At 46.2% G+C, this 27,857-nt stretch overlaps 5 protein-coding genes across 12 annotated transcripts in view; 3 read left to right on the top strand and 2 right to left on the bottom strand.

Annotated features, from left to right (window-relative positions):
- LOC118511531 overlaps positions 1-4,331 on the top strand; it is an 88,792-nt gene extending 84,461 nt beyond the window's left edge. For all 8 annotated transcript variants that reach the window (XM_036054727.1, XM_036054720.1, XM_036054724.1 and 5 more), the window contains 3 exons: positions 538-773; positions 2,361-2,567; positions 2,652-4,331. In XM_036054727.1, the coding sequence (XP_035910620.1) occupies positions 538-773; positions 2,361-2,567; positions 2,652-2,930 (722 nt within the window). In that variant the 3' untranslated portion in view covers positions 2,931-4,331. The remainder of the gene's footprint in view (positions 1-537; positions 774-2,360; positions 2,568-2,651) is intronic.
- Positions 4,332-5,516: 1,185 nt separating this feature from the next.
- LOC118511535 (mRNA-capping enzyme) lies at positions 5,517-8,405 on the bottom strand. Its single transcript, XM_036054731.1, has 2 exons — positions 8,091-8,405; positions 5,517-8,014 (listed from the first exon to the last, which is right to left on the bottom strand). Exon 2 carries the CDS (start codon positions 7,931-7,933, stop codon positions 6,107-6,109), a length of 1,827 nt encoding a protein of 608 aa, XP_035910624.1. The 5' UTR covers positions 7,934-8,014; positions 8,091-8,405; the 3' UTR covers positions 5,517-6,106.
- Positions 8,406-9,877: 1,472 nt separating this feature from the next.
- Positions 9,878-12,660, bottom strand: LOC118511530. Its single transcript, XM_036054719.1, has 2 exons — positions 12,450-12,660; positions 9,878-12,351 (listed from the first exon to the last, which is right to left on the bottom strand). The coding sequence occupies exons 1-2, from the start codon at positions 12,483-12,485 to the stop codon at positions 10,798-10,800; spliced, it is 1,590 nt and encodes a 529-aa protein (XP_035910612.1). The 5' UTR covers positions 12,486-12,660; the 3' UTR covers positions 9,878-10,797.
- A 156-nt stretch (positions 12,661-12,816) lies between these two features.
- Positions 12,817-18,978, top strand: LOC118511529 (inositol polyphosphate 5-phosphatase E). Its single transcript, XM_036054718.1, has 4 exons — positions 12,817-13,017; positions 13,126-16,016; positions 16,087-16,349; positions 16,420-18,978. Exons 2-4 carry the CDS (start codon positions 13,905-13,907, stop codon positions 16,526-16,528), a joined length of 2,484 nt encoding a protein of 827 aa, XP_035910611.1. The 5' UTR covers positions 12,817-13,017; positions 13,126-13,904; the 3' UTR covers positions 16,529-18,978.
- A 1,130-nt stretch (positions 18,979-20,108) lies between these two features.
- LOC118511526 overlaps positions 20,109-27,857 on the top strand; it is a 31,813-nt gene continuing 24,064 nt past the window's right edge. Inside the window, exon 1 of the mRNA XM_036054715.1 lies at positions 20,109-21,444. Coding sequence (XP_035910608.1) covers positions 21,414-21,444 — 31 coding nt within the window. The 5' untranslated portion in view covers positions 20,109-21,413. The remainder of the gene's footprint in view (positions 21,445-27,857) is intronic.

Genomic DNA, 27,857 nt, shown 5'->3' with positions numbered 1-27,857 from the left:
ATGCCAACATTGGCCTGGCTGGAAAAGGGTCAGGTCTATGAGCGTTGTGAAATGAGATTTCAAGAGTAATTAGTTTGTACAATTCGGGCCACCTTCACTTGGACCTACGGTTCCAGCAAATTCTAGTGGACATTGTGCGAAGGTGGCAACGGTCGATCGATGAAATATTTCACCCGGAGACATGATAAATCAATCTCCGCCAACCGACGTCACTCTGTCCTGTCAGTTCTCATTTGCACACACACACACACACCGGTCGCGGTCTAGTAGACGACCGTGTGTGGCCAGGACGGTAGCAGCAAATAATGGGATGAATAATTTATACAAATCATCTGCAAATAAACAAGATCCGTCCCCAGGTTCCCGGTAGAGCGGGTGTTTGATTTATTATGGATCATCAATTGCGTCCACGGCATCCCAGCCCCGGGTTAATCTTTATCCACCGGAAACTGCTTCTAACGTTTGTCATTAGATTAGGAACTGTCTGACATGTATATTTAACGTTCTCTTCTTCACTCTACTGATTTCAATCCACAGAGGTAGAACTGGACCGTTTCCGAACCTGGTGCCCGAAAGCGGGCTGTGAGACCATCTGTCTCGTCGGTGCGGCGGAACAGCAGGCTGGTGGGCAGGCGGGCGCTAATCAAACCGGCTCGACGGTTTGCCCGGATCGCATCGTGCCACTGTCCCCGTCATCCTCCAGCATGCCATCGCCCTGCGCAGTACACTGTCCAACGTGTCGGGAGGATTTCTGTTCGGGCTGTAAGAAAGCGGTAAGTATCGGGGCGGAGGCTCAAATTGCCCTGGCCTGCCATCGCATTAGTTTGTAAGTAGTTCACACCGATAATGATGTTGTAGGGAAGGAAAGCACGGGATTGCCCTGCCCGATTTCTACTTGAGGTCACTTTTGATGCTTGGAATCACTTCCAACAAATACTAGCATTGCCTAGCATTCGTTCCAGCTTCACAAATGTCCATGATATACTACCTGATCGTAAGCTCTCTTTTAAGGACCTGAGTATTTGAAGAGAATTATTGGAATTTCCTGCAGGATCTCGATTTGGCGTCACTTTTTCAGGATTGGAACTACTTCCCTCAAATACTAGTGTCGCCTAGGATTCATTTCAGCTTCACTCTGCGTGGAGTACTTCAATACTATTATGAGTTTGGGCCTTGGATATTCCACTTGATCGAAGGCTCTCCTTGAAGAAAGACCACGCTTTATATCAAGAAGTACTAGCTAGTTGGACCTACATCTTCTATTTACCTGGTAGCTCCGTGGGCAAATACGTAGGCTAAGAGGATGTATGACGCGCCTTGTAGTCGCTGCTTGAGTACGTTATTAAATCTAGACTGAATTATGTAGGTTGTCGCGATATGATTTAGAATCTGTGGCGTTGTTTGAAACACTCCATTTATAGGTATTCTGGGATATCCTCTCCAACAATCTCAGCTCTGGGTCAGTGGCGGATCAACCTAGCAGCAGAAGGAGCGTCCCCTCGGGGCCTCGTCGACGAAAGAAATCCTGTTGGTCTTACTCACAAACGAGTCACAATTAGAGAGGCCTCAACTGTCATTCCGCTCGGGGCCTCCAAAGGTCTTGATCCGCCACTGCGCTGGTCCTTCTAATTTGGCCCAACTGATCCCTTTTGCTAGCTGCCAGTGGAATCCTCGAGCCTGGACTCTCTGATGCTAATTTTTAATATAATATATTAACTCTGAAGCTTGTTAATATCCTGCGAGCTTAAGACACTGCGCAATAGCGTCCTCTTCTTATTACTGATGCGATATTGAGAAGGCTTAGATAATTAGATCGATTATGAATTCTCCTACTTGGCTTAACGACCTGCGTCATCATGCCACAGTCGCTTCATGGCTTACTAGACTTAATGATATATCTCAGTCCTGTACCTCAGAATAACCAGTCCTTTGGAAGAGATTCGATCGACGATTTTGCGAAAATCCCAAGCCCTCCAATTATTACTAAATTAAACAAAGGGTCTTATGGATTGAGTCAAGGGCTCATAAATGACTCCACAATTTCAGAAAAGTCCAAATAGACCTCTGCAAAGACTTTAAACTGCGACAAGCTCGTCGAATTCGACTTGCGAGAGAGACATTCACCGGCGACTGAATAGTTTGAACATAAAGCTGGAAGCCTGATGGCTCCATGGGAACAGCCAATTGCTTAAGAATGAAGTCAACAAGAATGAGTGGAGGGCGACCTTGACGTTCCTAAGGATCCAAATAATAAAACACACACACATTTACTTACGATCAGCTCCATTACTGTACTGTTCTAATCAGACCAACTTTTTTTTCTTTAACCCCACCCCTCCGCCCCCCTCCCCGTACCACAGTGGCATCCGACGATGTCCTGCGAGGAGAACTCGCGCCGCCTCGCAGTGGACGGCCAAACGGACGCGCTCGGCATCCCGTTCGACAATGATCTCATCAAATGCTGCCCGATGTGCACCGTCCCGATCGAGAAGGACGAGGGCTGCGCGCAGATGATGTGCAAACGGTGCAAACACGTCTTCTGCTGGTACTGTCTCGCTAGTCTGGACGTGAGTATAGAGCGGCGCACCAAATCCTCCTCCTTCCCCCGCCGGATGAACAACGAACTCTAATGTGCATCCCATTTTTTCCAGGACGATTTCCTGCTGCGGCACTACGACAAGGGACCGTGCAAGAATAAGCTCGGTCATTCGCGAGCGTCCGTCGTGTGGCACCGGGCACAGGTGATTGGGATATTTGCCGGGTTCGGCATACTGTTGCTGGTGGCCTCACCGCTCCTACTGCTGGCCGCTCCCTGCATCGTGTGCTGCAAGTGTCGGATCTGTAGCGGTGCGGCTAAGCTGGAGGAAACGGAGGTGGATTATGATGATGCGGCGGTTGCCCTGCACAGTACCAGCGGACTGCAGCGATAGACCGGGAATGACCAGCACAGTCTAGTGAGGTTTCGTTTTGCGCTTCCGGCTTGAGGAGGACAGTCCCGTCGGGGGTTCACTTGGACGGACAGCTTAGACCGGGGGACATATTAGCGGATGCGTTGCATGCTTACGGGTTGTTTGTTGCTACGACTACTACTACAATAGTGTGTCGACGACGTGTACTAGCGATGTTTTAATTAGCGGCTCACCACACACTGGGGTTGGTGTTGATCGACTTCACGCTCTTCAGTATTGTGCGGACACACTGGAAGGGTTGAGCGTTGATACCTACTTCCGCGTGTAGTAGGAGCGTAGAACCGGATCATTTGAGTACTTCCTATCCTGCTAAAAGCCACAGGTAACACGAGCATTCCACGGATTGATACTGTGTGCCGGTCGGTTTAATGTCACGTGTGTGTCTACATAGGAAGTTAGGATATATATATATACAAACAAATATCTATATATATACAAGAAAAAAAAGCTAGAAAAGAACGCAAAAAACAAGCATATTTCGGCATATTAAACACATATTAAAGGAGTAATAAATGAATTGTGATATTTACAGACGAGCCTCGGTAGCTCGCCTTTTGCTGCTTGCTCGGAACTCCGGACCCCTTGTTGAAGTCTCCCAGTCTATATGATTATATATATATATGTGTATATGGATGTGTATAATCCTGGTGTGTAATTGTAAACTGTAACGTTCTGATCGTGCAGCAGCAAACCAAGCCACCCCCCCCACCCCCCCCCCCAAACAACAAATTTCATTCTCTGCGTTGTGTTAAACCCCGGCAGTCGTATTATATTAGTTGGCAACAGGACAGAAATGCGCACGTGATCGTGTACATACAAGCGCTGAGAAGCGGGTCATATCTATATAGTAAATGAAAACGCGTCGCACCGAATAACAAATAAACAAAAATGCCCGTTTGTAGTTAAATTATTCAATTTTATCTATTAAGAAAAACACACACACACACACGTGTGTCTAATTGTAAAGGGAAACCAGCAGAATGTGTAATGTACAAAACGATACGAAAGAGAGGAATTGCGCTTTACATCATCCCCCGCGCTCCCCCTGCAACCCTTGAAAACCCCTCCCGTTTTTCCCAATTTTTAGTACTTATAGCAAAACGATGGGAGGGAAGAAAAATGTATGGAGTATTGAAGTGAATGCAGTAAAGAAGAGCAAACAAATGAGCGGAGCTGTGTGAGCTAAAAAAGGTGTTAAAATTGTAAAAAAAAAAACAAGTTGTGTTTTATCGGCAGAAAGCACACACGGAAACATTCTATCGAACGATCTGGTGATAATTTTTAATTATGTTTTTCTCTGTTTTGTTTTTAGTCGAGTCGATCATTCAAATCTAACTGTTAATAAACTGTATTCAAAGTGTATGGCTGGTTCTTCTTTTTTTTCTTTTGGGCTTAATTCCCTTCCCAGAAAGGCTAGAAGGTTTCGTTAGGTTGACGATCCGATGTAAGGGACATCGCCTACGAAGAGATCGTAACCATCCGGATGGATCAACGTTCAGCCATGGGGATGGTCTCGTCATACAAGAAGCCTGCTGGCAAATAGGCCTAAAAGCTGCTGAATGCTCTTGCTCGATGTTCCCGATCTACGGATTTTGTTATCCTTTAGGGTTGGAGACACTGCTTAGTATGGGATTGGATAGATGAGTCGTATAGAACCAAGCAATGCCTAAGCTCCCTCCTTAGTTGATGTGATGAAGAAGGGGAGATCGCGGGAGACGAAAGATGGCTGGGCAAAGGGTAATGGCGCTCTTCAAGGGATGCTCGTTCCGAGGCGGACCTAGAGGAGCGATCATATCGTATTAAACTTTTCTTGATAGCGCACATTGGAGAGATCAAGCTGTACATGACTCTGGCGCTTAGGTCGAGTTGAATCTACGAGCATCCACAAGCTGACTTCATTCGTCCTGGAGCGTTGTATTGCTTGTTGGGCTAGCCCGCTAGCGACTTGAAGGAGACCCTTTGGGTCGGGGCACATTGAAGAGACCCAAAGGCCGCTTGTAGCTTACCAGCGCCAGTGGTCCTAGTGGTTCGGTGCTGGTGCCTCAGGATCACCGAGCAATACACCGGCAATGATCTGATCAGTGAGCAGCAATACGTCTTCAAACAATAAGGCACGAGCCACACGCTGTCCTAGACCCTGGATCGCCTAGAGAAAGATTGTGCTAAAGGAAAGTGTAGGATAGGATAAGGTCCCTTTCGGTGATACTTTTTAGGGCCAAAATGCCCCTCACCATTCACCGATGCCCTAAGCAAACGATCAAGAAGTTGTTGGAGATCTGGTCTCTTTTGATCGGCAAATTTATAACACTGTCGGTCCGGATAGGGAATCGAATCTGGGACCCGGATAAATTATGAGATAACAGAAAGTAGAAGATGAGCGAAAAGAGCATGATGATCCTCCAGGCAGCCTAAGAAAATCGACCTCATAGTCCCAGCAATAGCTCGACCTGAAGGTGTCCGAATTTCTGTTTGAAGCACTGTACTTTTAGAACTCTATTTTTCTATACGAACGCTCACACCAATCTTCTTCATGTGTGCAGTTTTTTGTTTTGTTTTGTAATAGAACTTTATTGCAAGGTATGCGATAATTAATTTCACTATATCCTTTTGAATGTTTTCTTCCTTCTCTTGCTTCTTCCTCCTTCCTTTAAACTACGCGTATTTCCTACCTTATGAAACATGTCTTTCGCATTGTTCTGCACCCCACCAGCTCGTTTAATGCTTCTGCTTTGCAACCGTTTTCCGTTCGAATGATCTCTCGCGGTAATGTCGTCCTTAACGCATATAAATAGTCTGCTGCTGTCCGGGTGTTGCGGGAATTTCTAAATATATATATAAAAAAAATTGTCATTTCCTTGCCGGAAACAATGCGCGAGAGTGTATGCCAATGGTTGCCCCTGTTTCTTATCTAATACGTAAAACATACACACAAACACACAACTTTACACAACGATCTGTGTTCAGCTCATTCAAAAGTCTAGCAGCCAGGTGCAGCCAACAATCCAAAAGTTAACAATTTCGAATTGATAAATGAGCAGTAGGCGGCGGATGATGGGATTGGGAAGGTCCTCTTCGTTGGCTGGCTGCGCACAAACCGTTAACCATGGTAAAGGTGGCCATGGGTGACTGTGTTGCGCTTAATGTGACCGGGGCGGAGGCATCCGGTCCGAATCCGACCGGTACGCTTCCTTCTGGATCAGCGACAGCAGCCGTTCCTCCGTCACCGGGTTGCGGATACTTTCCCACACGTTTTTAGCCGTTTCGTAGCTGTTCGGGAACGATTTGTCCGTGCGCTCGCGCATCAGCACCCACTCCTTGTCGAACTTACACTCGATGATTTTGTTGTTCAGCTTGCGCAGCTCGCTCGTCAGCTTGATCTGGCTGTAGCACTGATCCATCCCGCCGACGTACAGCAACCCCACCTTGCGCGGCAACATGCCGAGCTTGTTTTCCTCCTTGATCACTAGCCGAAAGTCGATCGAGTTCATGTGGTGCGGTTTCCACTTGAGCACACGCGGACACACGCCCGACTCGTACGGATCGAGCGACGGCTGGTAGATGAGACCGTCCGGTTCGTGGCCGAGCGCTTGCTTAAACTTCGGCCCGAGCAGCGACTGCGACTTGCTAATGTCCCAGAACTCTTTCAGCCGCACGCCGAACGGTTCACTGTTCCGGTCCAGTGTGCCCTGCTGGATGGCACGGGTCCGCGCCTGGATGAGCTCGCGCTCGATCAGCTTCAACCGGTTCGGGAAGAACGGTTGCTGGCGGACCTCGCGATTGTACAGGTAGATGATGTCGTACACCAGGTAGCGGGGGGTGTACTGCTGCTTGTACTCGTCGATCACCATCTCGCCGTCGACCAGCGTATCGGTGACGTGCTGGTTCGGATCGGCGAACGACGGGAACCGTATGCCCTTGACGGCGAATATGGAATTGTCACGGTCGAGGAAGTAGATCTTGTCCTCGCCCTGTATCAGCATCATGTAGCGCGTACCGTCCGCCTTCCACGACACCCGGTACGGCATCTCGCTGAGGTAGCGTATGTTGTGCATGTCCATCGAGACGGGCTGCGCACCGGCAAAGCCCTGCAGCTTGCTGCCGCACATCGTACGGACCCGTTCCTGGAGCTGGGCGATCAGCGGCTCGTCCGTTACGAGCGTCACGTTCGGCACGCGGTCCATGAAGACGGCATTCTTGTTGTACGAGGCGCGCTTACGCTTCCCACTCGGCCCACCGGTCTGCCCATTTTCACCGGCATCATGCGCCCGACGCTTCGTACCTTTCCTGTTCTGTTCGTGGCTCGGTTGCTGATCGTTGTCATCGTCCTCGTCGGCGTACTGATGATTGTTCGGTTGATCACCGTCGTCATACTCCAGGCACCAGCCGGGCAGTTCCGGTGGCGGTGGAACATTGTCCTCCTCGCCGTACCGCACACACAGCTCCCGAATGTAGTCGCCCTTGTAGATGCCCGGTGGCCTTGCGTCAGCGAATGCGGCCAGGGCCGCATCCAGCGCACAGTCCATCCGTTCGACCATGTACGACACGATCAGGAACCCGGTCCGGTTGAACCCGTGCGTACAGTGCACCCCGATCACCTCGACCGGCCGCTCCTGGATGAACTCGTCCACCAGCTCGATGAATGCTTTCGTTTGCTGGATGGAGGGCGTTTCGCCGTGGCCGCGGCACTGCAGCTTAATGTACCGGCAGCTCGCATCCTCGATCTCGTGCTTGTCGTAGAACCGGTTCGTGTTGGTAAGATCGATCCACAGACCGATCCGCTGCTTGTGGCACTTCATCAGATCGAACAGCATCGACGGCGTGAAGGAGCACTGGATGGGCATTTGGGACTCAAACTCACGCTTCAGCGGTGTCTTGAACGCGAGGAAATGGTTTGCGATCAGTTTTTCCGACTTCCGTGGGCAGTGTAGCCAGCGGGCAGGAATGGGTCCGGGTCCGCGAGACATGGTCGGGTCCGGATGAGATTGCTTCGGTTCGGTGCGACGGTCGACACAATGGACCACTTGTGGATGAATCTTAGGGGTCACCTGCGAAGGAAGAGTGGCATACGTCGGTTAGCACAAAAACGGATTTCCTCCCATACGCGACGCGACACACTCTCACCGATTGCTATGAACGCTTGCTGCCTGCTCAATAATACACTGCCACCATCGCCTTTTTGTTGGGAAGTTCCAATACCTGCTGCCACCACCGTACCACCCGTACCGTTTGCTTTACCCACTGCACTGGTGTTGGTGTTTTGGGGCCCCACAGGCCACTCGCCAAGTACGTTCGTATTCAAGTTCCAATGGCGCAGGATGGTTCCAATTTTACAACGCAAACAGTTGTGCTCGGGAATTGGAAAATGTATTCATATTCGCCACCAAACCACTGACGGCAAGAGCAGGCAATGTACGTGAGCAGATGATTTGACAAGAGCCCGAAGCGATGCAATCCTTTGACAGCTGTGGTTGTGTTTGTTGTTGGTGCGAGTTGAAGCACAACTGTCATGCGTTGCTGTCGGGTGAGTAGGGATGGTACGCACTTATGTTGGCCGTTCCGGTTCGAGCCTAGCAAAAAAGTTTGACTAAAGTCTGAATAGATGCCCTCCCCCCACTCACGGCACTCACTTTTCGCTACAGAGTTACCTTAAATTTAGGTAAAAGTTAAGCAAAAATGTGAGAAATCGATGTAATAATTATTTATAATAATTAAAAATAATAAATAAGTACTAATTAAATAAATACTTACAGTAAAAAGTCTGAAAAATATATCCTTTTAGGTAACTCAGTTGTAAAAATGAGTGTCCGTGAGTGGGGGGGGGGGGGGGAGGTGGGGCATCTATTCAGACTTTAGCCAAAAGTTTTGCCACTTTTCGTACCGTTCCGATACCTTCGTCCCGTTTCGCTGTTTTTCGTACCGATTGGACATTTAAGGGTAAAAGAACAGGGAAGGCCACTCCCCTGGAATCTTTTGTGTGCAGCACTGTGGCCTGTCATTTTTATTGCACAGTGGGATTTTTGTATTGCCATAACTCGTTTCATATAAACATTGTGCATTGTTCCTTAATACTGTTACTGGACAGTGAGTAGAGCATGATAATATTCATTGTAAGAAGTGATTTGAAATGTTATTATTCTTATTTTACCTCCTTTTCTGAATATCTATGCCCGTTAACAAGTATCCATCGAACCAATGTTCCGTTATAGTCCAGGAACATCGTGTATGTAGTAAGCCTGATTGGTCCCTTTTAGCGTGACCTAAAATTATTACGTAGCTCCTGTAAACCAATTTAAATGGTGTGGATAGAGGGAGGGGTATTTAATCGAATAATAAGCAATATTTCATTCGACTTTATTCAACCATTTTTGACCACACTGAAAGCACACTGTGAAGTTTTCGCAACGTGTACTGTGGGTTGCATACATTCAGGCGTAAATACTACAGTGCGTAATAAATTTTGTCAGGGGGGATGGGGGACCTTCTCGAGTCTTTTACCCACCTTATAACTAACTTTCAATATATTCAAATAGGTTCATAGTTAAAATACTCAAGACAGTATTGAAGAACAATGCACAATGTTTTTTTTTTTTTCAAACGAGTTTTGACCAAACAGAAATTACACTATGCAACAAAAATGACAGGCCACCGTGCTGCACACGAAATATTCTAGGGGAGGCCTTCTCGAGTCTTTTACCGGTTCTTTTGCATCCCAGGTTCGCTTTCCGTTACATTTTTAAGACACTTTGCGACCTACGAACCTACCTCGGCCAGGGAGACGAATCAGGCCTTCGTTGTCGTTACCATATCGTTAGTCTTGAATCGTCCCTATCGGAACGTTTTAAATTTAATTTTCCCCAAGGGAAGCTTACACTATTTAGCCTACAAAGTTTAAAATTCGAACGCACACGTGCATCAGTAGTAAGAAATATGTTTATTTAGCAAAAGAAGCTATAATAATGAACACGCCATATTACACGCTGCATTCTGCTCGATGCGACACAATTGAGACTGGTCATACAAAGGACACATACATCACACGTACACACACACCATACACTCACATACATTAGTTACTTTTACTAGTGGTTTCTGTTTTCCACTGCTTTTTCTTTTGCCAGAAGTACACACCCAGAGTAAGATAGAAAAATTGGGTAAAAGTAATGTAGTGCACCCGGAGCAGGATGGGAAGCCGGATGGGCTTAGTATCGATACTTAAAGAAACCGATTCCCCACAATCGTTACCACAAGTACCCACAAGTGACCGCGTGCGAGACTATGGCCGGGGATCGATCGTTCCGCTGGCAGGCGCTCTCCTCTTAAGATTGTATCTAAGTAACCTTATTACCTTCTAAGTACGCTTCCCTCGCACATACACAATGGCACACCACTTTGAAACTGATTCCGTGTGTGTGTAGAATCGTCTGTGCTCATTGCGCGATAGTGGAATGTTATTTAAAACGGCGATAGTAAGAAAAAGAATTATGAATAACCTAAGATGCTTTATGCAGAAGAAAATCGTATCGTTAACGCGTTAACAAACCCAAAACGCTAACAAAGTACTAATTGGTGCAAATAATAACGGTGAAAAATGGGGTTTGTGTGGATGGCGAAATCTTTTGTAAGTGTTTAGAAGCGCGGAAAACGTAGATCGCGAGGGGTAGCCCAATTTGCATGAGCTACATACATCGAGAGAGTGAGAGATGGAACCTAAACAATCACAGATAATACGTTAAGAAGCTGTTGCTTTTTGCCTAGATTATATGTAAAAAAAACAAAAAACCTGCGGTTATGGAACATTTACCGGAACAGTTCACGATCGAAAACTGAATTAATCGTGAATTTTGCTAAACTCTAGCATTTCGGCATTTTGAAACGGTTCCGTTTCGGCTTCCGAGATGATTTGCTTCAGCCATTGCTGGATCTGCATCGTGTGCTCCTTAGTTTTGCCGGGCGCTGGCAGTGCGTCCACACCACCCGTCGGCAACCCGTACAGTTCGCCCAACACAAAGGAAAGGCTTTTGTCGCACATGGCCGACGGTAGATCGAACATGTGCTGCAGTTCCTGCTCAGAAAGAGGAATGTTAAGATTGGTGGTACCTGGTGCTGCCGGTGCACCGCCGCTGGAGCTGGTACTGCTGCTCGATAGACCATCCGTATCGTTGTTGTTGTTGTTGTTGCTGTTGCCGGAAGGTGCTTTCGAATCGCTGGTAAGCGTTTCATCCGTACCCGAAGACAGTGAACGATCCGACACGGATGAGCTAACTAGCGGTTGATCTACCTGTGACTTGATGAAGCGCGATGCACCTGTGCCGGTGCCCAGCTTTGACTTGAGTATATGGTTGCGTAGGATTTTGTTCTCCGTAATGAGTCGCTTGTAGAATCCACACTCCGGGCTGCCTTCCTCGGAGGGACATTTTCCGGGCTCCGGGACGGTAGCGCGTTCCCGTTCCTTTAGCTGTGGCCGTTCCGAGCACGAATTTATCGTCAGATTGGTCACGTTCTTCAGATTGATCGTACTGCCGCAGCTGTTCATGGTGACATGGTTTACGTTTTTCATGCGCTTATCGATGGCCGCCTTGCATGCGGTGGCCGTGGACTCACGGACGTTCCCTTCCGAGTCGGTGCCACTGGCAACAATTAGCCCATCCGTTTGGGACGCTTTCGGTATCATGCGGTGCGGTGGTAGCGAAAGTGAAATCACTTTCTCACCATCACGCGATACGGGCCGGGCGGCAGGCTTTGGGTTGCTAGTGGCAACGTTGTTATTACTGCCATCGTCCTGCTGCTGATCACCTTGAAAGGAAAGCGAATCGAGCTGCATGTCGGTTAGGGAGTTCCGACCCCTGCTGTACGCCCGGTGCGTTGTTGGATCGATTTTACTACACACACGCAACGGTTCTTCGTTGCTTGTACCACCACCACCACCGCCGCCTATTGTCCGATCGATCAGCTCACGGCTTTCGTTCAGCGTGAGGTTAATGATGGATTCCCGCACCATTTCGGCACTGTCCTTTATCAGGCTACGGTTGTTAAAAAACTCCACCACAATTTCCTCACTCTCCGGATTGCGCTCATCATCCGCACCCTGCCGGCAGCTCTTGTGCATCAGATCGTGATCGTTCGACGGCAGAATGTAGTCCTCGTTTTCGTACGGTTCCTTCTGCAGGATCACGTTGAAGTTGTCAATGTTGTACCGGCCGTACGTGCGGATACGACCCACCAAATCATCCTCCCCGTCGCCCAGAAAACGGATACTGTCGTACTCGAAGGTGATGTGTTGGGCCTGCTGTACCACGACGGTGAGCTGTCTGAGCAGCAACTTTTCCCTCATGTCAACCGCTTTCCGCAGACGGTCGAATGAATCGGTAACATTTTGTTTTAGCTAACAAGAGGGTGTGCGGAACAAAGCAGAAAGAAAACAGAAAAAAAAAATCAAAAACACAGTCCTTCCATGGTCTGAAAAAAAAAGCAACACCATACCTTCTCGAAGAATGCATTATTTCTGTTAATATCCATCACGGTCGCGGGTTCGGAGTTTGCCAGAGAGTGGGAACGATTTCCCACCAGCGAGGAAAATTTAGCGAGACGAAAACTACAAACTATTTTCACCCGTGTCGATTTTTGTCTGCTTTTCGCTGCGCGAACATCACTTTTATTTTTCCATGCAATCCGCGATTGTTTACCTTCTGTCAGACTGCTGTCATCTATGATGTCCTGGACAGTGGGTGATTTCGCCATCCTGAAATTATGACATTTAAGTACTTTTTTCAATCTATTCAAACGTTTTGGAGTGAATGTAAACCGTTTTTTGTTCAAAACAAAAAAAAAATGTACAATTTCACCCATTTTAACTTTATTTTTGGGCAAATTCCCCAATGGCCGTTTGTTTATCCTTTTCCGTACTGTCAATCCGCCGTTTGACAGATGAAGTAAATAAATAATCCTGGAGAAAGAAAGAAAAAGGCACGGAAACCATATGTACTGAGCCCGGTTGGTTACGGCCGGGGGAGGTAATACTATCCGGTTCGACGGCACTGCTCGCAGCACGGTTAGTGTGCGCAATTGCAAGGGGAATTGGTTGTTCGATTGCTCGTGCAGGAGTCGCGTCCAGTGCAAAGTATTCAACTGTATGAACTAATTGTTTTGTTTACTTCAGAAAGCTGCACAACGCGACGCAAATCTAAAATACGCCCAGCCCAGCCCTCGAAGGATACGATCCTCAGATTAGTGTAGGCCATCATCGTCCGTCGTCCTACGTCATCGTCATCTTGCAGTGAGGGGTTTTTGCACCTGATTGAGCCTGATGATGTAAATGAGCCGAAACGTCCCGCTTGTGTGTGTGCACCAGCGAATGGTGTGTCTGTGTGTTGCAGTGTTTGTGTGTTCAGGATGAATGCACCGACGAACGGAAGCAGAGCGGACGATAGGGCAGGCGTTGCGCGGAATGTAGATGCATAAAGCATCTGCCTGCGTCACCACCGCCAACACCTGTACGATGTCGGTGGAACACGATAGAAACGAGGCGAAAGTGTACTCCTGCCACCTGCCGCTAGAGACGTTTGCCGCCAGAGACGTACCATCATCATCATCAGCTACATCATATAAATCAAGGGCACAGCTTGCGAGTGGACCGCCACCCGTTTGGTGGCTAAAAATAAACAACAATGCACGGAGAACATCGTTGCTGTACCCGTCGCGGTGGTTGTCGTCTGCGTTGTCGTGGCCGTGAACGTCGTCCGTTCGTAGTTAGTTACCAGCTGCAGTTGGACCCGATCGCTGCAGCCTCTGCTTTAGCGTCCTGCGGCCGGAAACGGCATGTTTACTGTCTTATATAACGGAAGTGCGTACGTGCGTGTGTGTTTGTGAAGCAGTGATCGCGAAACAACTGTCCCGAAGGATCCTAGTTCCGCTCCAGGCATACGGTAAAAAATCAAGATGGATAAATCGCAGTCCGAGCCGAGTGGTTCAAAGCCACCGCCCGCTGGTAGCGTAAACGCGTCCAACAACAACAACCACAACAACGCCAGCGGAAAGGGCAAACGGCCGTTTCTCGGTTTGCTGTCGAAGCGTTCGTCACGTGTCGAGCCGCAACGCTGTTCGGAGAGTGAGGACGAACAGCAAACGAACGACAGTGGATCGAGCTTCAGCTTGCTCGGCAATCATCATACCAATCTGCAGCATGCGACCAAGGCAAATCACAGCAGCAGCAACAGTAACGGTGGCACGACGGCAACCGCTACGACGACATCGACCACCAGCAGCACCGCCAGCCAACGGCAAGATTCGTCCAATCCGAGCGATACCAATTCGTACCAGCTGCTCTCGACGTCATCGACGACGACCACCACCACCACCACCTCCTCGACCGGGCCGGAAGGTGGCTCGACGGCGACAAAAATCCCAACCGCGGTTCGAAAGCGAGACACTTCCTCTAACCGCATCTCGCTTACCAATCGGCTCAGTAGCTACGTGAGCGGAGCGGGAAACACCACATCCAGCGGGACGGGTGGTACCGGAGCGGGCGGACAGTTTAATCTGTGCTGTTCGATCGACGAAGCAATCGTGAAGTCACCACCGCGCAACCGTTACTCCCATCCGGCACCCGCGGGCAGCTGTGCCAGTGCCGGTAGCGATTCGTACGATCTCGAAATGCAGCAACGCCGGCAACAGCTGAAGCTGGAGCTGACGGCCAAATCGAGCACCAGCTATCCCATCGAAAAGTCGAGCCCGTTGCGCCACCGCCGACCGCTGGAGGTCGGTCCGCGGGTTGAAACGCCACAGCACGAAGAGTACGACGTGAATGGGCGCAGCCCGAGCGCGACCGTTTCGCTCGTCAACAACCGTGTCGTCACGAAGCCGATCGTGTTTCGCGAATACCAAAACCACACGCAGCGCGCAATCATGTCGAGCAAATCACGGTTCAAGGAACGGTTTCTGCCACCGCTGCACCGGTGCAACATGGACGGGTACGAGAAGATGGAACAGCACTACAGCTCACCGAACATCGCTGAAAAGGAGGACGATCTGTTGCTGCCGGGCGGTTGTGATCCGCTCGATCAGCGCGAGTCTCGCAAATCGATGTCGTTCGACATGGTAACGACGGCGGCATCATCATCCGCTGGTCCCGAGGTTGGCGGCGCACTGGACGAATCGGAATCGAACGGTAAAGCACCACCCGGATCGGCCGACTCACTGGCCCGCCAGGCGCTCATGGCGGCACACGTGCTCAATTTAATTCCGGCGGAAAAAGCACGCCAGCGCAACTTTCTCCACGGAAGGCTCGGTTCGACATCGCTCCTGGGCGCGTCGGAGCTGGACAAAATACTTCCGACCCGGGAAGTAACGATCTTTGTCGGCACTTGGAACATGAACGGGCAAAGCCCACCGCGCCAGATGAACGATTTCGTGCTGCCGACCGCGCTCGAACACGTCCCGGACATTATCGTGTTTGGCACGCAGGAATCCTGCTCGGAGCGGTTCGAGTGGGAGGTGACGCTGCAGGAAACGCTAGGACCGTCCCACATACTGCTACATTCCACCAGCCTCGGAACGCTGCACCTGGCCGCCTTCATTCGGCGGGATTTGATTTGGTTTTGTTCCGAGCCGGAAGATGCGTGTCTGTCGGTACGGCCCGGGACGGCTTTCCGTACCAAGGGTGCCGTTGCGATCTCGTTCTGTCTGTTCGGTACGTCGTTCCTGTTCGTGACGTCCCACCTGACGGCACACCAGCAAAAGGTGAAGGAGCGTGTATCGGACGTGAAGAAAATCATACACGCGCTTGACCTTCCCCGCAACTTGACGGTGAAGCACCGGAACAAGGATGTGACGCAAAACTTTGACAGTGTGTATTGGTGTGGGGATTTAAACTTTCGGCTAAGTGAACCGCGCGATAAGCTGATGCAGTGGATCGAAACGACACAGTTCCCGCTGCCGGCCCATTTACCGCACGGGTTCATGCATACGGATCAGCTGACGTCGGTGCTTTCGGATGGGGCTGCATTCCGGGGGTTCCGGGAGGCGAAGATTACGTTCCCGCCGACGTATAAGGTATGCTGAAGCGCTTTGGAAAAAGGCGGTTGATTGTGGGCTGATTTGATTTTTATTTTCCCTCTTCCAGTACGACCCCGGAACGCAGCGTTTCGATTCGTCCAGCAAACAGCGTGCCCCAGCGTACACCGATCGCATACTGTACAAATTTAAACCGCTGCCCGTCACGACCGTTCATCGGCGAAGCTCCAATTTACCGCCGGGAGGTAAAATTTCCCATCCACCGTCACCGGTCAAATGTCTCGCGTACGACTCGGTCCAGAGCATAACGTCATCCGACCACAAGCCCGTTTGGGCACTGTTCCGGAACATTATACGACCCGGTATTGACACGTAAGTAACGATCGTTACGTGCCGTAAAGTTTTGAGCTTCAAGATTCGCTTTCCCCCTCCCCCCATGCAGCGTACCACTCGCAGCAGGACTGTTCAATCGGGAAGTGTACCTGGAAGGTATGAAACGGCGCCTGGACAATTCCGGCGCTGGCTCATCGGCCGTGTGCAATATACAATGACGCCGGTTGTTCGACCGTTAAGGTAAGGCAAAGCGCAAAGGATAAAGGAAATTTAAAGTGAAACGGAAAGCGGAATTGATCAAACGATGCGATTTGACAATGTTGACTAATGCTGGAGCTTAGTACATTAGTAAGACACCTATAACTTTACCGTGGGAAACGTTCTATAAAGGAATGAAAGGAGAGCCGATATACATGCCAGGCGGCCCCCTTTACTAATGCTGCGGCGAAACAGGGCTAGAGAGGCTAGGGTAGCAAACTTCTCACTCAAACGGAAAGCCTTAAGTGTTCCTTCTCCATTTACTCTAGTCATTTACAAGTGAGCGATCGTTTGAGCAGGTGATCGATTCGAACTCTACTTCTAGTCATTTACTATTATATATTACACGCTAAAGCGTAACGAGACGAGCTCATAGAAAATAGTGTGTGAGTGTGTGTGTGTGTGCGATTAAAAGACGGCTAGAGGAAAAAAGTAGCATATAGGAGAGATAGCAGAACTAGGCCAGCTGCTTTGATAAAGCATAGACCATGGACAGACGATTGCCAGCGACTACTAGCGAGATGAGTTAAAAGACAAACGGAAACCTGTAGCCTTTCTCTACTGTTTTAGGTACATTACTAGCAATTGTGTATACAACATACGTACGTATGGGATAGTAGTAGAGCGGGTGTCTCCGTACAGTAGGGGGTTCACTAACTAAAAATCGTTCCTCTCGTGTGGAAGGATGGATCATACATGGACTGTAGAGGCTAAAACAAACATATCTTAAAGCACTAGACGCATGTCAATTGAAAGGCAATGGGAAGACTTTCGTTTCCGATTATGGTATCAGTTTAAGCAAATGCTTTAACATTGTGATCAGCAACTTACTAGTCATCAGCATAAGGGAGGTATAGAAGGGAGAACAGGAGTTATACTAGCTTGTTTTTGCTTTACCAGGAGTTTCTCATGATTTCACAAGAATAACCATATTTTAAGCAGCTTCAGCTCAATGCTATGTGAGAATGCTATCACGTCGAAAGGCATGTTATCGCGATAGTCAGATAATATTGCAATAGAAGCACATAATTTCACTTTCAATTTAGTTGTATAGTGAGCTAGAAATATTGTGCTATCAGTTGTGACATGATCCCGTCGTGTACGTGAAACTCAACTGACGCTATTCACTTAGCATGTGCTGCTGTTGTCTAAAATGTTGCTTATCTTGCGAAATCAAATGAAGTCACGCAAAACCAAAGTGTTTTTTTTATTACCCTTTTATTTATTTATTTAAATTGTAAGCAATCGATTGGGAAAACTTGTTCGATCTCGATAACATTTAATGAAAGTGAAGCAATTGATCTCGCATCGGCGCGATCAGCAAGTGGTGTGATAGCTTAAGGAACAGTAAAGTAGTCCTGTAATGTCCTGTTCCGACCATGTGCCCGGTGTGTGTGTGTGTGCGTATTCTAAATACCAGGTGCAATCGTGTTCGCCCTTACCAACAACCCAACTATCTCGATTGCAGAAGAAGAAGAAGAAGAAGAAGCAAAGCATCTCGTAACACCTTTCTAACATCTGTGCCTTTTGCTGTTTTACAAAAATAGTTGATGCTCCACATCTATTGAGCAAAAGGACCAACCAAGCGTACACCTCTACCGCTCTCTGGAACGAGGTAGTTTACTAAAGTTCATCATCCACACTGGAACCTTTAATAAGATACAGCACGATTCCAAAAAAAAAAAAACTCAGTTCCACTAACGATGCATGCATTCCTACATACATTCTCCCTCCAGTTGATTTCGAATGAAGTGGTTTAGTTTAAGTGTGGTATGTTTAGTCAAAAACGTCAACAACTCTTTTAAGACAGTTTGCATACACAAAGCAATGGATCATATATATAGCAATTGGAAATACTACTGTAAACAGAATCATAACCTACCACTTAAGTTTAGTGAATGTGTGGTGTAAGGATTTGCAAATGAACCACACAGAATTCATTCCACCTCGTGCTGTTAACTTTTTTTTTTTGTAGTCTTAGAACATATGTGGACGACAATTAGGCAGAGCGTGATGGGCGAGCAACCACTGCTTATCAGGCAACAGGCTACTCAATATTATTAACAAAACCTACTCAACCGAGAACTGTATCGACATCTTCCAAGGGCGTTATTTTATATAGGAATGTATAGAAAAGAAAACCATCAAAAATAGGCAGGCAGAACAAACCGATAACAATTTTATAGCATCTAAGACAACTGTACTAGCGGTCTGTAGGAAAGTGATGGAAACCCCAGAAAACGTATCTCAAAAACAAAACCCCGGGAAAGCTACACAGACACACATTTTGCTCATCTAGAATCAGCAGTTTGGAGGTTGGCAATGGAAGAGAATAAAACCCATACGACGTGTGAGCAGTGAAAATGGTGACATCTTTTTCACACCCCTTTTTCACACTCTTCTCTCAATACCTGTGGTGCTTTGGAGTGTTTTCTTTAGTATACCAATATCACAAATTAATATTATAGAGTATTCGGCCAGATATTTTTGGATACTGCCCAAGGTGTTTTGACAGCTTTCACAAATATTTTACAGAAACGTTTTTATAATAATTTTTGCAACAGCTTTAGATTTACAATTTGTTCCAGATTGATATAACAGTTGAGCTGGCGAATCTTGAGTCAGATATAACTTGCACTATGAGAGTCGTCCGAGAACACCATTTGTCAATTTTTTTGCCAACATTAGTTAGTGCCTGCCTGTCAGTTGCTTGGATTCTCCATACCTCCAAGGAATCAGCTTTTCATACAGAATGTTTGAACCCAGAACGGATGTGTTCGGACGTACCCAACTTTACTGACTACAACACGACCGCCAAAATTAAACCCTTGATCCTTGTGAAAATATATGTCTCTTTGCTCGTCGGATCCTGAAAATAGGACAAGCTATCACCCTCAATTATACAAGGGTTTTCAGTTGATAAGACAATAGCTTCCATTTTTATGGCTGGCTTCTAAGATGAAATGGCAAACAAAACTAGTTGATATGGTACTAGTTGATAATGTAATGTCTTCAGATGATATTGTCATAGTAGCCGTTGATATTGTACACGTTCTTTCAGCGCTCGGGTAAGTAGCGAAAAGTGAATGCCGTGAGTGGGGGGGGGGGGCATCTATTCACACTTTAGCCAACCCTGTAAAAATGGATGCTATTGCCTTATCAACTGAAAAACCCTGTAAATTAAAAAAAGATTATTGAATCTACTAGCTCATTTTGCCTTGATTCACTCCTAAAATTTTGAATCATGCTATAAACGTGTGAGACAAGCACGTACGCAGCCAAAAACGGCAGTGCCACCTGGTGACAGTTTCGGATGCGTACAAACCACGCCTTCTTTTCCATTTATCCGCCATTTTAGTTCCGCAAGGCGTTCCAGCATTTGCATCATTTTCCCATGATTTTTCCTTGGAGGAAAAGTCCGGTTTACGTAAGAATCGAAAAAACGGGTTACCGCTGGCTTATCCATACCTTCGCACGGTTCGTATCGCTTTCTATCGATGTAACACACATTTTCCCCTTTGTTTCTTGTCCTTTTTCCCCTTCGTAAAGTTGTGTGCTTGTTTCGGATGCGATTTTCTTCAACGAAGAATAGAATACTCTACTCAGGATGACAAGATAACGCCAAGCCACCTCGTAACCATATCCTCGGTCGGTGTGCCGTTAGCAACCTCCGATTACCGTGTGATTGCGCTCAAGAACGGTTGTATGTGAACGGTTCGCCAAACCACACTACTACACACCGCGCGTGGCTTGTTTACTAGTGCCGGAACGAAGCCAATCGAAGGGCATCGCTGCACGGACGATGATCAGTAGTCGTCCTTGTGTGCTCCGGCCGGGATCGTAGTGTTGGTGGCTGTAGTAGTGGTGGTAGTGTTGGTGGTGGTGGTGCCAAATGTTGTTTACGAACCGCTACCACTACTTTACCCGAGTGGTTGTGTGTCTGTCTGAGAAAGTCTGGCACACAGCTCCGCTCGATCGTCTTTGCTGTGCGGAATAAGTGCAACGCACTGAAAGACGATTCCGTCAGTAAGCGTAACCTCTCTTGCGGAGAGATACGTGCGAAAAGAGTTGACCGGACCGTGCCCCGTGCATATGTGTGTGCTCTGTATTGACATAGCTCATATTGCGTGCAGGTGTGGAAGATCGCGCTATAAAACATGGATACCGTCATACAAACCATACAAAGTGTACGAAACATTTGCTGCTTCCAAAGCATCGGATGCAGTTCTATCTGTGTATGAATTCTGGTGCATGTGTGTGTGTGTGTGTGTGTGTGTGTGTGTATGTGTGTGAGATTCCAAAATATCTTCTCCGGAGTGCATATGGTCAGAGATGATATGGCGAGATGAGATGGTTGAAGCGACACGACCGTAAGGAGATTTCCGTCCCGATGTTGACTAGATCGGATCCAACGGCAACCAAACCGCACACCCGAAGCGCACGGAGTAGTGTTGAGTAGTAACCCGGTTTCGGTTAACAATGTATGGGCAGTTTTCTCTGGGCAGTTTCTTGCACCGCAGCTACGTAACTATGCGGCCATTTTAAACGTTTTAAAGGGTGTGCAAAAGTGTGATTTTCTTGTGTGTAAAAAGGTGCGATTGTACAAACGGCAAATGTGTGCATATCGGTCGTTGGATAAGTGAACCGTGCTTGTTACCTGGACAATTTAGCTTATCGAGCGTTGATGCTGGTGTGGAATCTTATTGGGGAATGGCAGTTATGTGAGCTTCCTGGCTGGTGTGAAAGATTAAAAAACGATAGATTAATTAAGGTTACAACACCCCATCCAGTTCGGGGGAAATCGGTTGCAAACCCTTCTCACTGCTTCGTGATAAGGGGTGGAAAATGATTGATCAGCAACCCAAGCTATCTTACTGTAAGTGAATTCTTGTTTTTACTGGTAATGGTAGATTAATTAGAAAGCTTATCGTTTGTTTTTATCATATGAACATTCGAAATTGTAATGTGTGCGTGTGTGTGTGTGTTATTGCATGGATTTGTATTGAATGTTGCCAGTACCGACGGTGTTTAAGGGATACAGAGAGAGAAAGAGAGAATCAACTATTTTTGCTTTATGTAGAGTATTCCGAAGATATATAACACATTTCTATAGTTTTTTGGCTGTTTCTCAATATTTTTTGAGACTTATTTTAAATATACATTTTTTATGTAGATGATTTCTCCATTGTGAGAGAAATACTAGGACTGTGTTTAAAAATATGAAAAAATAATAAATAGACGAATAATTCTCTTCTTGTCAAATTAAGATAGTTCGATTTTTATCCATCTCTTCAAGTCTTTGTCTTACTGTAAAAAGAAAACAGGTGTTTCCATAAATATTAAAACAAATTCAAAAATATTTTATGAAAAATGTGGTTCAGGGTAAACGTCACAAAACTCTAGGAATAATTTTGTCCAATTGCAACTCTTTTTAATAGTTTGTACAAAAAAATAATTTAAAAAATTCGACTTTGACCCATGTGAATTTTCTTCTGTTTTATTGAAGTGAATACTTACAAAAAAAAAGTTTAAGTTAAAGTAAACTCAATTAACTAACTATTTCATTTCCATTACTATGCTAACAAATAAATGGTCCTTCTAGAACATAATCCATATGATTTGCTCATATGAGCCCGACCTTCAAAAGGTACGAGTTTAAATTTGAACAGCTGTGAGACCATTAGGTTGTGAGTCAAACAGTATATAGAGCTAAGAAACATTATTTATTAGAAAAAGAAGGTTTAATAAAAAATGGGGTTGTTGTGCCCAATTTATTATTTTCCTCTCTCAACTCTTGTGCCTTTTGCCTTTTGATGGGAAAAATTTCAGTGCAAACACAGACTCAATCTTGTTCACTTTTGTCAGAGCGTTCGACTTGAATTTGACCTTGAATTTGCATCGTTAATTTGAGTTCTTTGGTCTGCTGAAGCAACAATTTTTTAATGATCATGATGGTATCTTTATTTTGGAAATTAGGTAAAAATTCCCTAGACTGAAAGATGTTTAAAATTTGTAATATTTATAAATCCCAATCTAAACCAGTATTCTGTAACCGTAACAATGCTGTAACGATTTTCTATGCTTTAACCTCGTAACGAATATTCATAACTTCCATCGAAACACGTGTTGTGATTGCTTTAATTTATTCAAACCTGACTCATGAATCTTGCTGCCACACGAGACACAGTAGACATTTTAATTACATTCAAACTCACCGTTCCGTGTTGTCTGTCGTTTTTAAGCAGCTTCACGTCGATCCGGCTTGTCAGCATAAATGTGCTGCTGCGTGTATGTTACTACTGTTTAGCATATTTTACTAATTTCGTCAGTACCGTCTGAGCGTGACTGTATGGGACAAACGTTTCCTGTGAGTCACACAGTCGGGTGTTTCGATTTTTGGAACGGTTGGGAACTCTTTCTTGGACTTGGACTTGAGCAATACGATACGCTCGTCTCTTCAAACCTACGGGCGATGGAAGCATCTGGCGGGAAGAATAAATCCGATGCTGGAAAACCCCGAAACCCCGGAGACACTTCGTGACGACGCGCTCGGTTCTATTATGTTGCCTCCGCTGCTTGCGTTCCTATTATCGACAGGCTGCTGGCGCGAGACCGCCCGTCACGCGGACCATTTCTTCCCCCGACGGGAGTTGAAAGATATATCATTTTGCGAAAGACGGCTACCACCGGCCGTGGGCTCATTACGAGCGAAGAATCCGTCGGGACGGTGATGATGATCGTTGGATGGGTTTTTAACTCTTTTTCTCCCCCGGTTCGGGTCCCGGGGAAGGGCCAGCCGGTCTGGGAAGGTGTTGATAGGAATAAATGTTACATAATGTTGAGCGAAATGTTTATTTAAGTATTTCTTCCTGTCGCGCGCCACATGTCGACGCGCCGACAGAACGATCGATCGATTGTTTGGCGGTGTTGACGGCGGCGGCGACTGGTGTTGCTTGTACTGATTTCGGCTGTTGGCGTTTGTTTTCTTGCGCACGGTACAGGGAGAGCTGTTGAAACAACACAATATGGGACCTTGAACGCTTTACAGTGCTTGTCACTATTATACAGGGTTCCGATCCATATAATGGGCCATTTAAACCAATCATCAGGGGATCGATTGAAATGAATAGCGGAATACTGAAAGCCCGCAGTGGAACTTTGAAATCATATAATGGAATCTTGTGTCAATTTTATTTTGATTAAAAAATTTATAACAATTCATTGGTTACAATTTTTGTGATAAAAAACTTACTTTTAAATAGTAAAGATGGATTATGTAAAAGTTGAAAAATAATGTCCAAAACTTGCAATTTTTTTTCGAATCGCAAATTTGATGACTAGTTTTATTTTATTTTACAAAAAAGACTAAATTTTACAAAAAGAACATTTTTTATGATGTAATATTAACTAGGTGGTCTTATTCTATTGTCCATTACTGAACATATATATAAAACAAAGTTCGATAGGTGGATGAATCATCTGATGTAAAATACGATCAATCAGTCATTACTAGATAAAACGTATTATCGAATGAATTTTTTAAAGATTTTTGTTGGCTTTTTGTTTTATAATTTTAAGGGTATTGAAACAGATAGTATTTTCGTATCCTATTTTAAGTTAAGTTTAAGTCAATGCGCTGACTTAATTGCCTTTTAAAATATGTAAATTCAAGCTGTTCTATTAAGCAACACCATTTTGGACATCTCCGAAACCAGTTTAACTCCTGCTATTAAATTCTAAAAGTGATGAGCCAGTGATGTTATAATTATGTTAACAACTGTAAGATCTCATTTAAAAAAACCTAAAACTAAGGTAAGAAGAGAGCAACGTTTTGATTGCTTGTATTTGGTCTTTGGAAAATGGTTTAATGTGTGGTATGATGGTTGAAGAGATGAGAGTGTTATTGCTTAATAAATTCAATCATCGTTTTCACCACAATTGAGATGGCACGGAAACAAATCATGGAAACAATAGCTTATGCCAGCACGGAACATAATTACCGCTCTGTCTCCGTGTGTCACGGGCACAGACAAGGTGTTGAGAAAATGGACAACGCACCAAACATCCGATCACTGCTTTCCGGATGGGTTTGAGGTGTTAACATTTTGCCCCTTTTCGCACCCACGATCCGGGTGGTGATTAGGCTTCTGTCGTGGTGAAACGAAACGAAAAGCGCGTCTCTTTTCCCATTCCCCCACTCCGAGCACACTTTCACCGGGCATAATTCTAGCCAACTGCTGGTGCAGTGAAAAGTTTTCGTCGTTTCTGCCGAAAAACAAACGAATTCCATAATTAACACCGACCGATGAATAGTGAATGAGCTGCGAAATGAGACCGGGACTGGTCGCCTCGGACGACGTCGCCGGCGGTGGAAAAAAGGGTTGGTGATGTCAAGGTCTTCGGAGCAGGGAGTCTCAGACCACCGTACGTGCACCGTGTCGGTAGCCTGCCGGTACCTGGTGCCGACTGTATGGGCTAATTGATACGTGTGGAAAAACATATTGTCCAGGAAAAGCTTCCGGGGGTGTGTTTTTGTATTACTGTGTAGCTTTCATAATAACACGCCATTACATTAAATAAATAAAACGATTTAAGTGTTTTCGAGGAATGTAACTTCGATGACTAAATAAATATGGCCAACGTTTAGGTTTGAATGATAAATAAGCTAATAAGGTTAATTTTATGATGAGAGAATTTTTAGAAAAATGTGGCTACGTTGTCTTGAACTGCACGAAATTTTACTAGTTTGAATGACGATAATTCTAACAAATTCTGAGGAACCCTTTCAAGAGTCTTTCCTGAACCTGAACGTGATTTAAGAAGCGCATACAGCACATTACTTTTCTCGCGTTTTGGGCAGCAGTTGATCCACACTCTACTTCAAGGCCATTCGATTATCGATCGATATTGAAATCGCTTTAATCGAGCCTGTTCACCAAAAACGGCCAAGCCGTCACACAATCGGGTCTTTTCGTAGGACGTATTATTTAAGGTATTTTTCCACCAACCAACCATACGTTATCAAATTGCAAGCTTGCCACGAGAGGATGCAACAGCTTGAGCGTTTGGCGGTTGAGGTAAAACTTTTCGTGCGAACTTGAGAGCATGGAGGTTTCCGAGCGATTTGAAAAGCTCGTAGAACATAACTGCCTCATTGGTCCCACTATGCACAGTTTCTTCAATGAGGGACCTCTTTCATGTAAGGAGCTGTAAAGACTATCCTCGTCTAAATTATTCAACTCGAAGAGAACAAATCTAAAGTTTTAAGTCAAATCAATCATTGCAGACTTTAAACCATTCGCTAACTGTCAGCAGGTAAATTTAGCTTACTGTACCACCAGAAATGAACGCCACTTAGCGTTACTTCTTCTGATAATAATTCAAATTTACAATTCATTCACTTCGTAGTTTTACGATTTGAGCAGATTGCTAAGGCCGTTCCGTTTTTTTTCAGGTTGAGGCTATCATTACGTGTGGTTTATCAAAATTTCAGTAGGTGCATAGGTGTAGGGTTTTGGTAAATATTAGAATATTAACTAATTTTAGACAACAGAATCTTTTCGACGACTACATCCCTCGGGATGTGGGGCTCTTCCAAAGATGAGGTTTGTTGGTAGACGAAACTTTGTCTAATGTCGAAGTCGAGAGAGGTCCCATACTCGGTAAAGCACCATGTTTGGTGAGACCCTATGGACGTCGAGGACTCTTGGTAGACGAGCCTTAATGGTCGGTGTGATCCTATGGATGACGAGGTCTCTTGGTAGACATAAAAGGCCTTTAGACTTCGCGGTCTCTTAGATTTTGAGGACGAAGCCCCATGACAGGCAAAATCGTTTGTTGGACGAAGACTCTCAGACTATGAGTCTCCTGATTTCCGATTTTTGTGTGTGACTTCTACAATTCAGTTGCTCTCTGAACTGCTTTGGTTTAATCTAGGTTTTTTAAGCTAGTCGGTGTGTTGTGCAACATCTCCATGATCCGTTTCACCTTACACAATTTGGATAAGGCTTTGTTTGTGTCGTAATCGGTAAGCCACCACCTAAGGTGAGATTAGTTCCGCCAAAAAACTTCCCTACCACTTACACACACATACACACGCACAGTTCACCCTCGTACCCTTGTACTTGTTGTCAGTACTCGCGTTCAGCTGTTACCACTCGCAGCAAGTGCATCGATTTCCGGTTAGCTTTAATATATATATTTTTGCTCCTCTGCCACAAAGTTAGGCACCGAAGGAAGCTGATTCTTGAACTGGCTGTCAGTAAGAATCCGAGGAGTACAAAGCGAAACATCCACCCCAACCTCAAATGGGCCCGCGGTTTTGAGCCGTATCACGGTGTGCCACGTTTTCCCTTGCTCGACAGCAAACATACGATACGGCTCTTGCTGTGCCGAACTATCCTGGTGCCACGGACGCGAAGAGAGAGAGAGAGAGAGAGGAAGAACGAACCAGGACGGAACTCAAATATGTTGCCTGTCCGTCTGTTTCCTCCCTCGGCAGGGTGTCTCCCTATGATAAAAGGGCAAAAATAATTCATTCGCCGTGCTCTGCTCCGTGGTCCCGGGCAACGCGATGATCCCCGGCCCCTATTTCGTGGTGCATGTCCTTTGTTACGCTGATGCGATTAGCATAAAAATGGTCACTGGTATGTGCATGCATAATTAGGATTCTTTCGCCGACGAAGATGCCACCCATCATTGTTGCGTCAGTGCATTGGTTCCGATCGATGGAAAGGGGTTTTATCCTTTCACCAGGGTTTAGTTCCCTATTGCCTGATAGGGTTGAATTTTTTGTGTGGAATTACAGAATTACAGACGACCGAAAACCACTAGCACAGGACAACTAGAACTCTGCCCAGAGCCAGCTCATCGCTAACAGCTTCCGATCGTCACCCAAGAGGCGTAATTGTTTATGATCGATTAGTTCCGGAACTGTCCGGACCGTCCGGCGGGAACTCTCTCGCTCGCTCCCTTACCCAAAGCAAAAAGGTGCTAAACCTGTGAAGTCTAATCGGATAAATCCATCAAACGGACACCGACGTTTTGTTCGTGAATCATCTGGGGCGGATTCCGTGGAAGCGAGGGTATCAGTCACCCAAGTCACCCAAAGTGTCGGCACAGGTGTCTCGGGCTGCTCAGGCGTCAGCTAAATCCGATCATAACACCATCAGAGCACGCCAACCCGGTATGGTTCGTTTTAACACGGGCGAGTTGAAGGCAAGGCAGCAGCACAAAGAGGCGAGCACCGTATGTGTAACATTTGTTAGTTTTGATGTCCCGCTGCTGATG

Source organism: Anopheles stephensi, chromosome 3 (assembly GCF_013141755.1).
Source record: "Anopheles stephensi strain Indian chromosome 3, UCI_ANSTEP_V1.0, whole genome shotgun sequence".
Classification (NCBI taxonomy): domain Eukaryota; kingdom Metazoa; phylum Arthropoda; class Insecta; order Diptera; family Culicidae; genus Anopheles; species Anopheles stephensi.
Note: the sequence above shows the minus strand (reverse complement) of the source record. Positions and strands in the feature narration are given on the sequence as shown.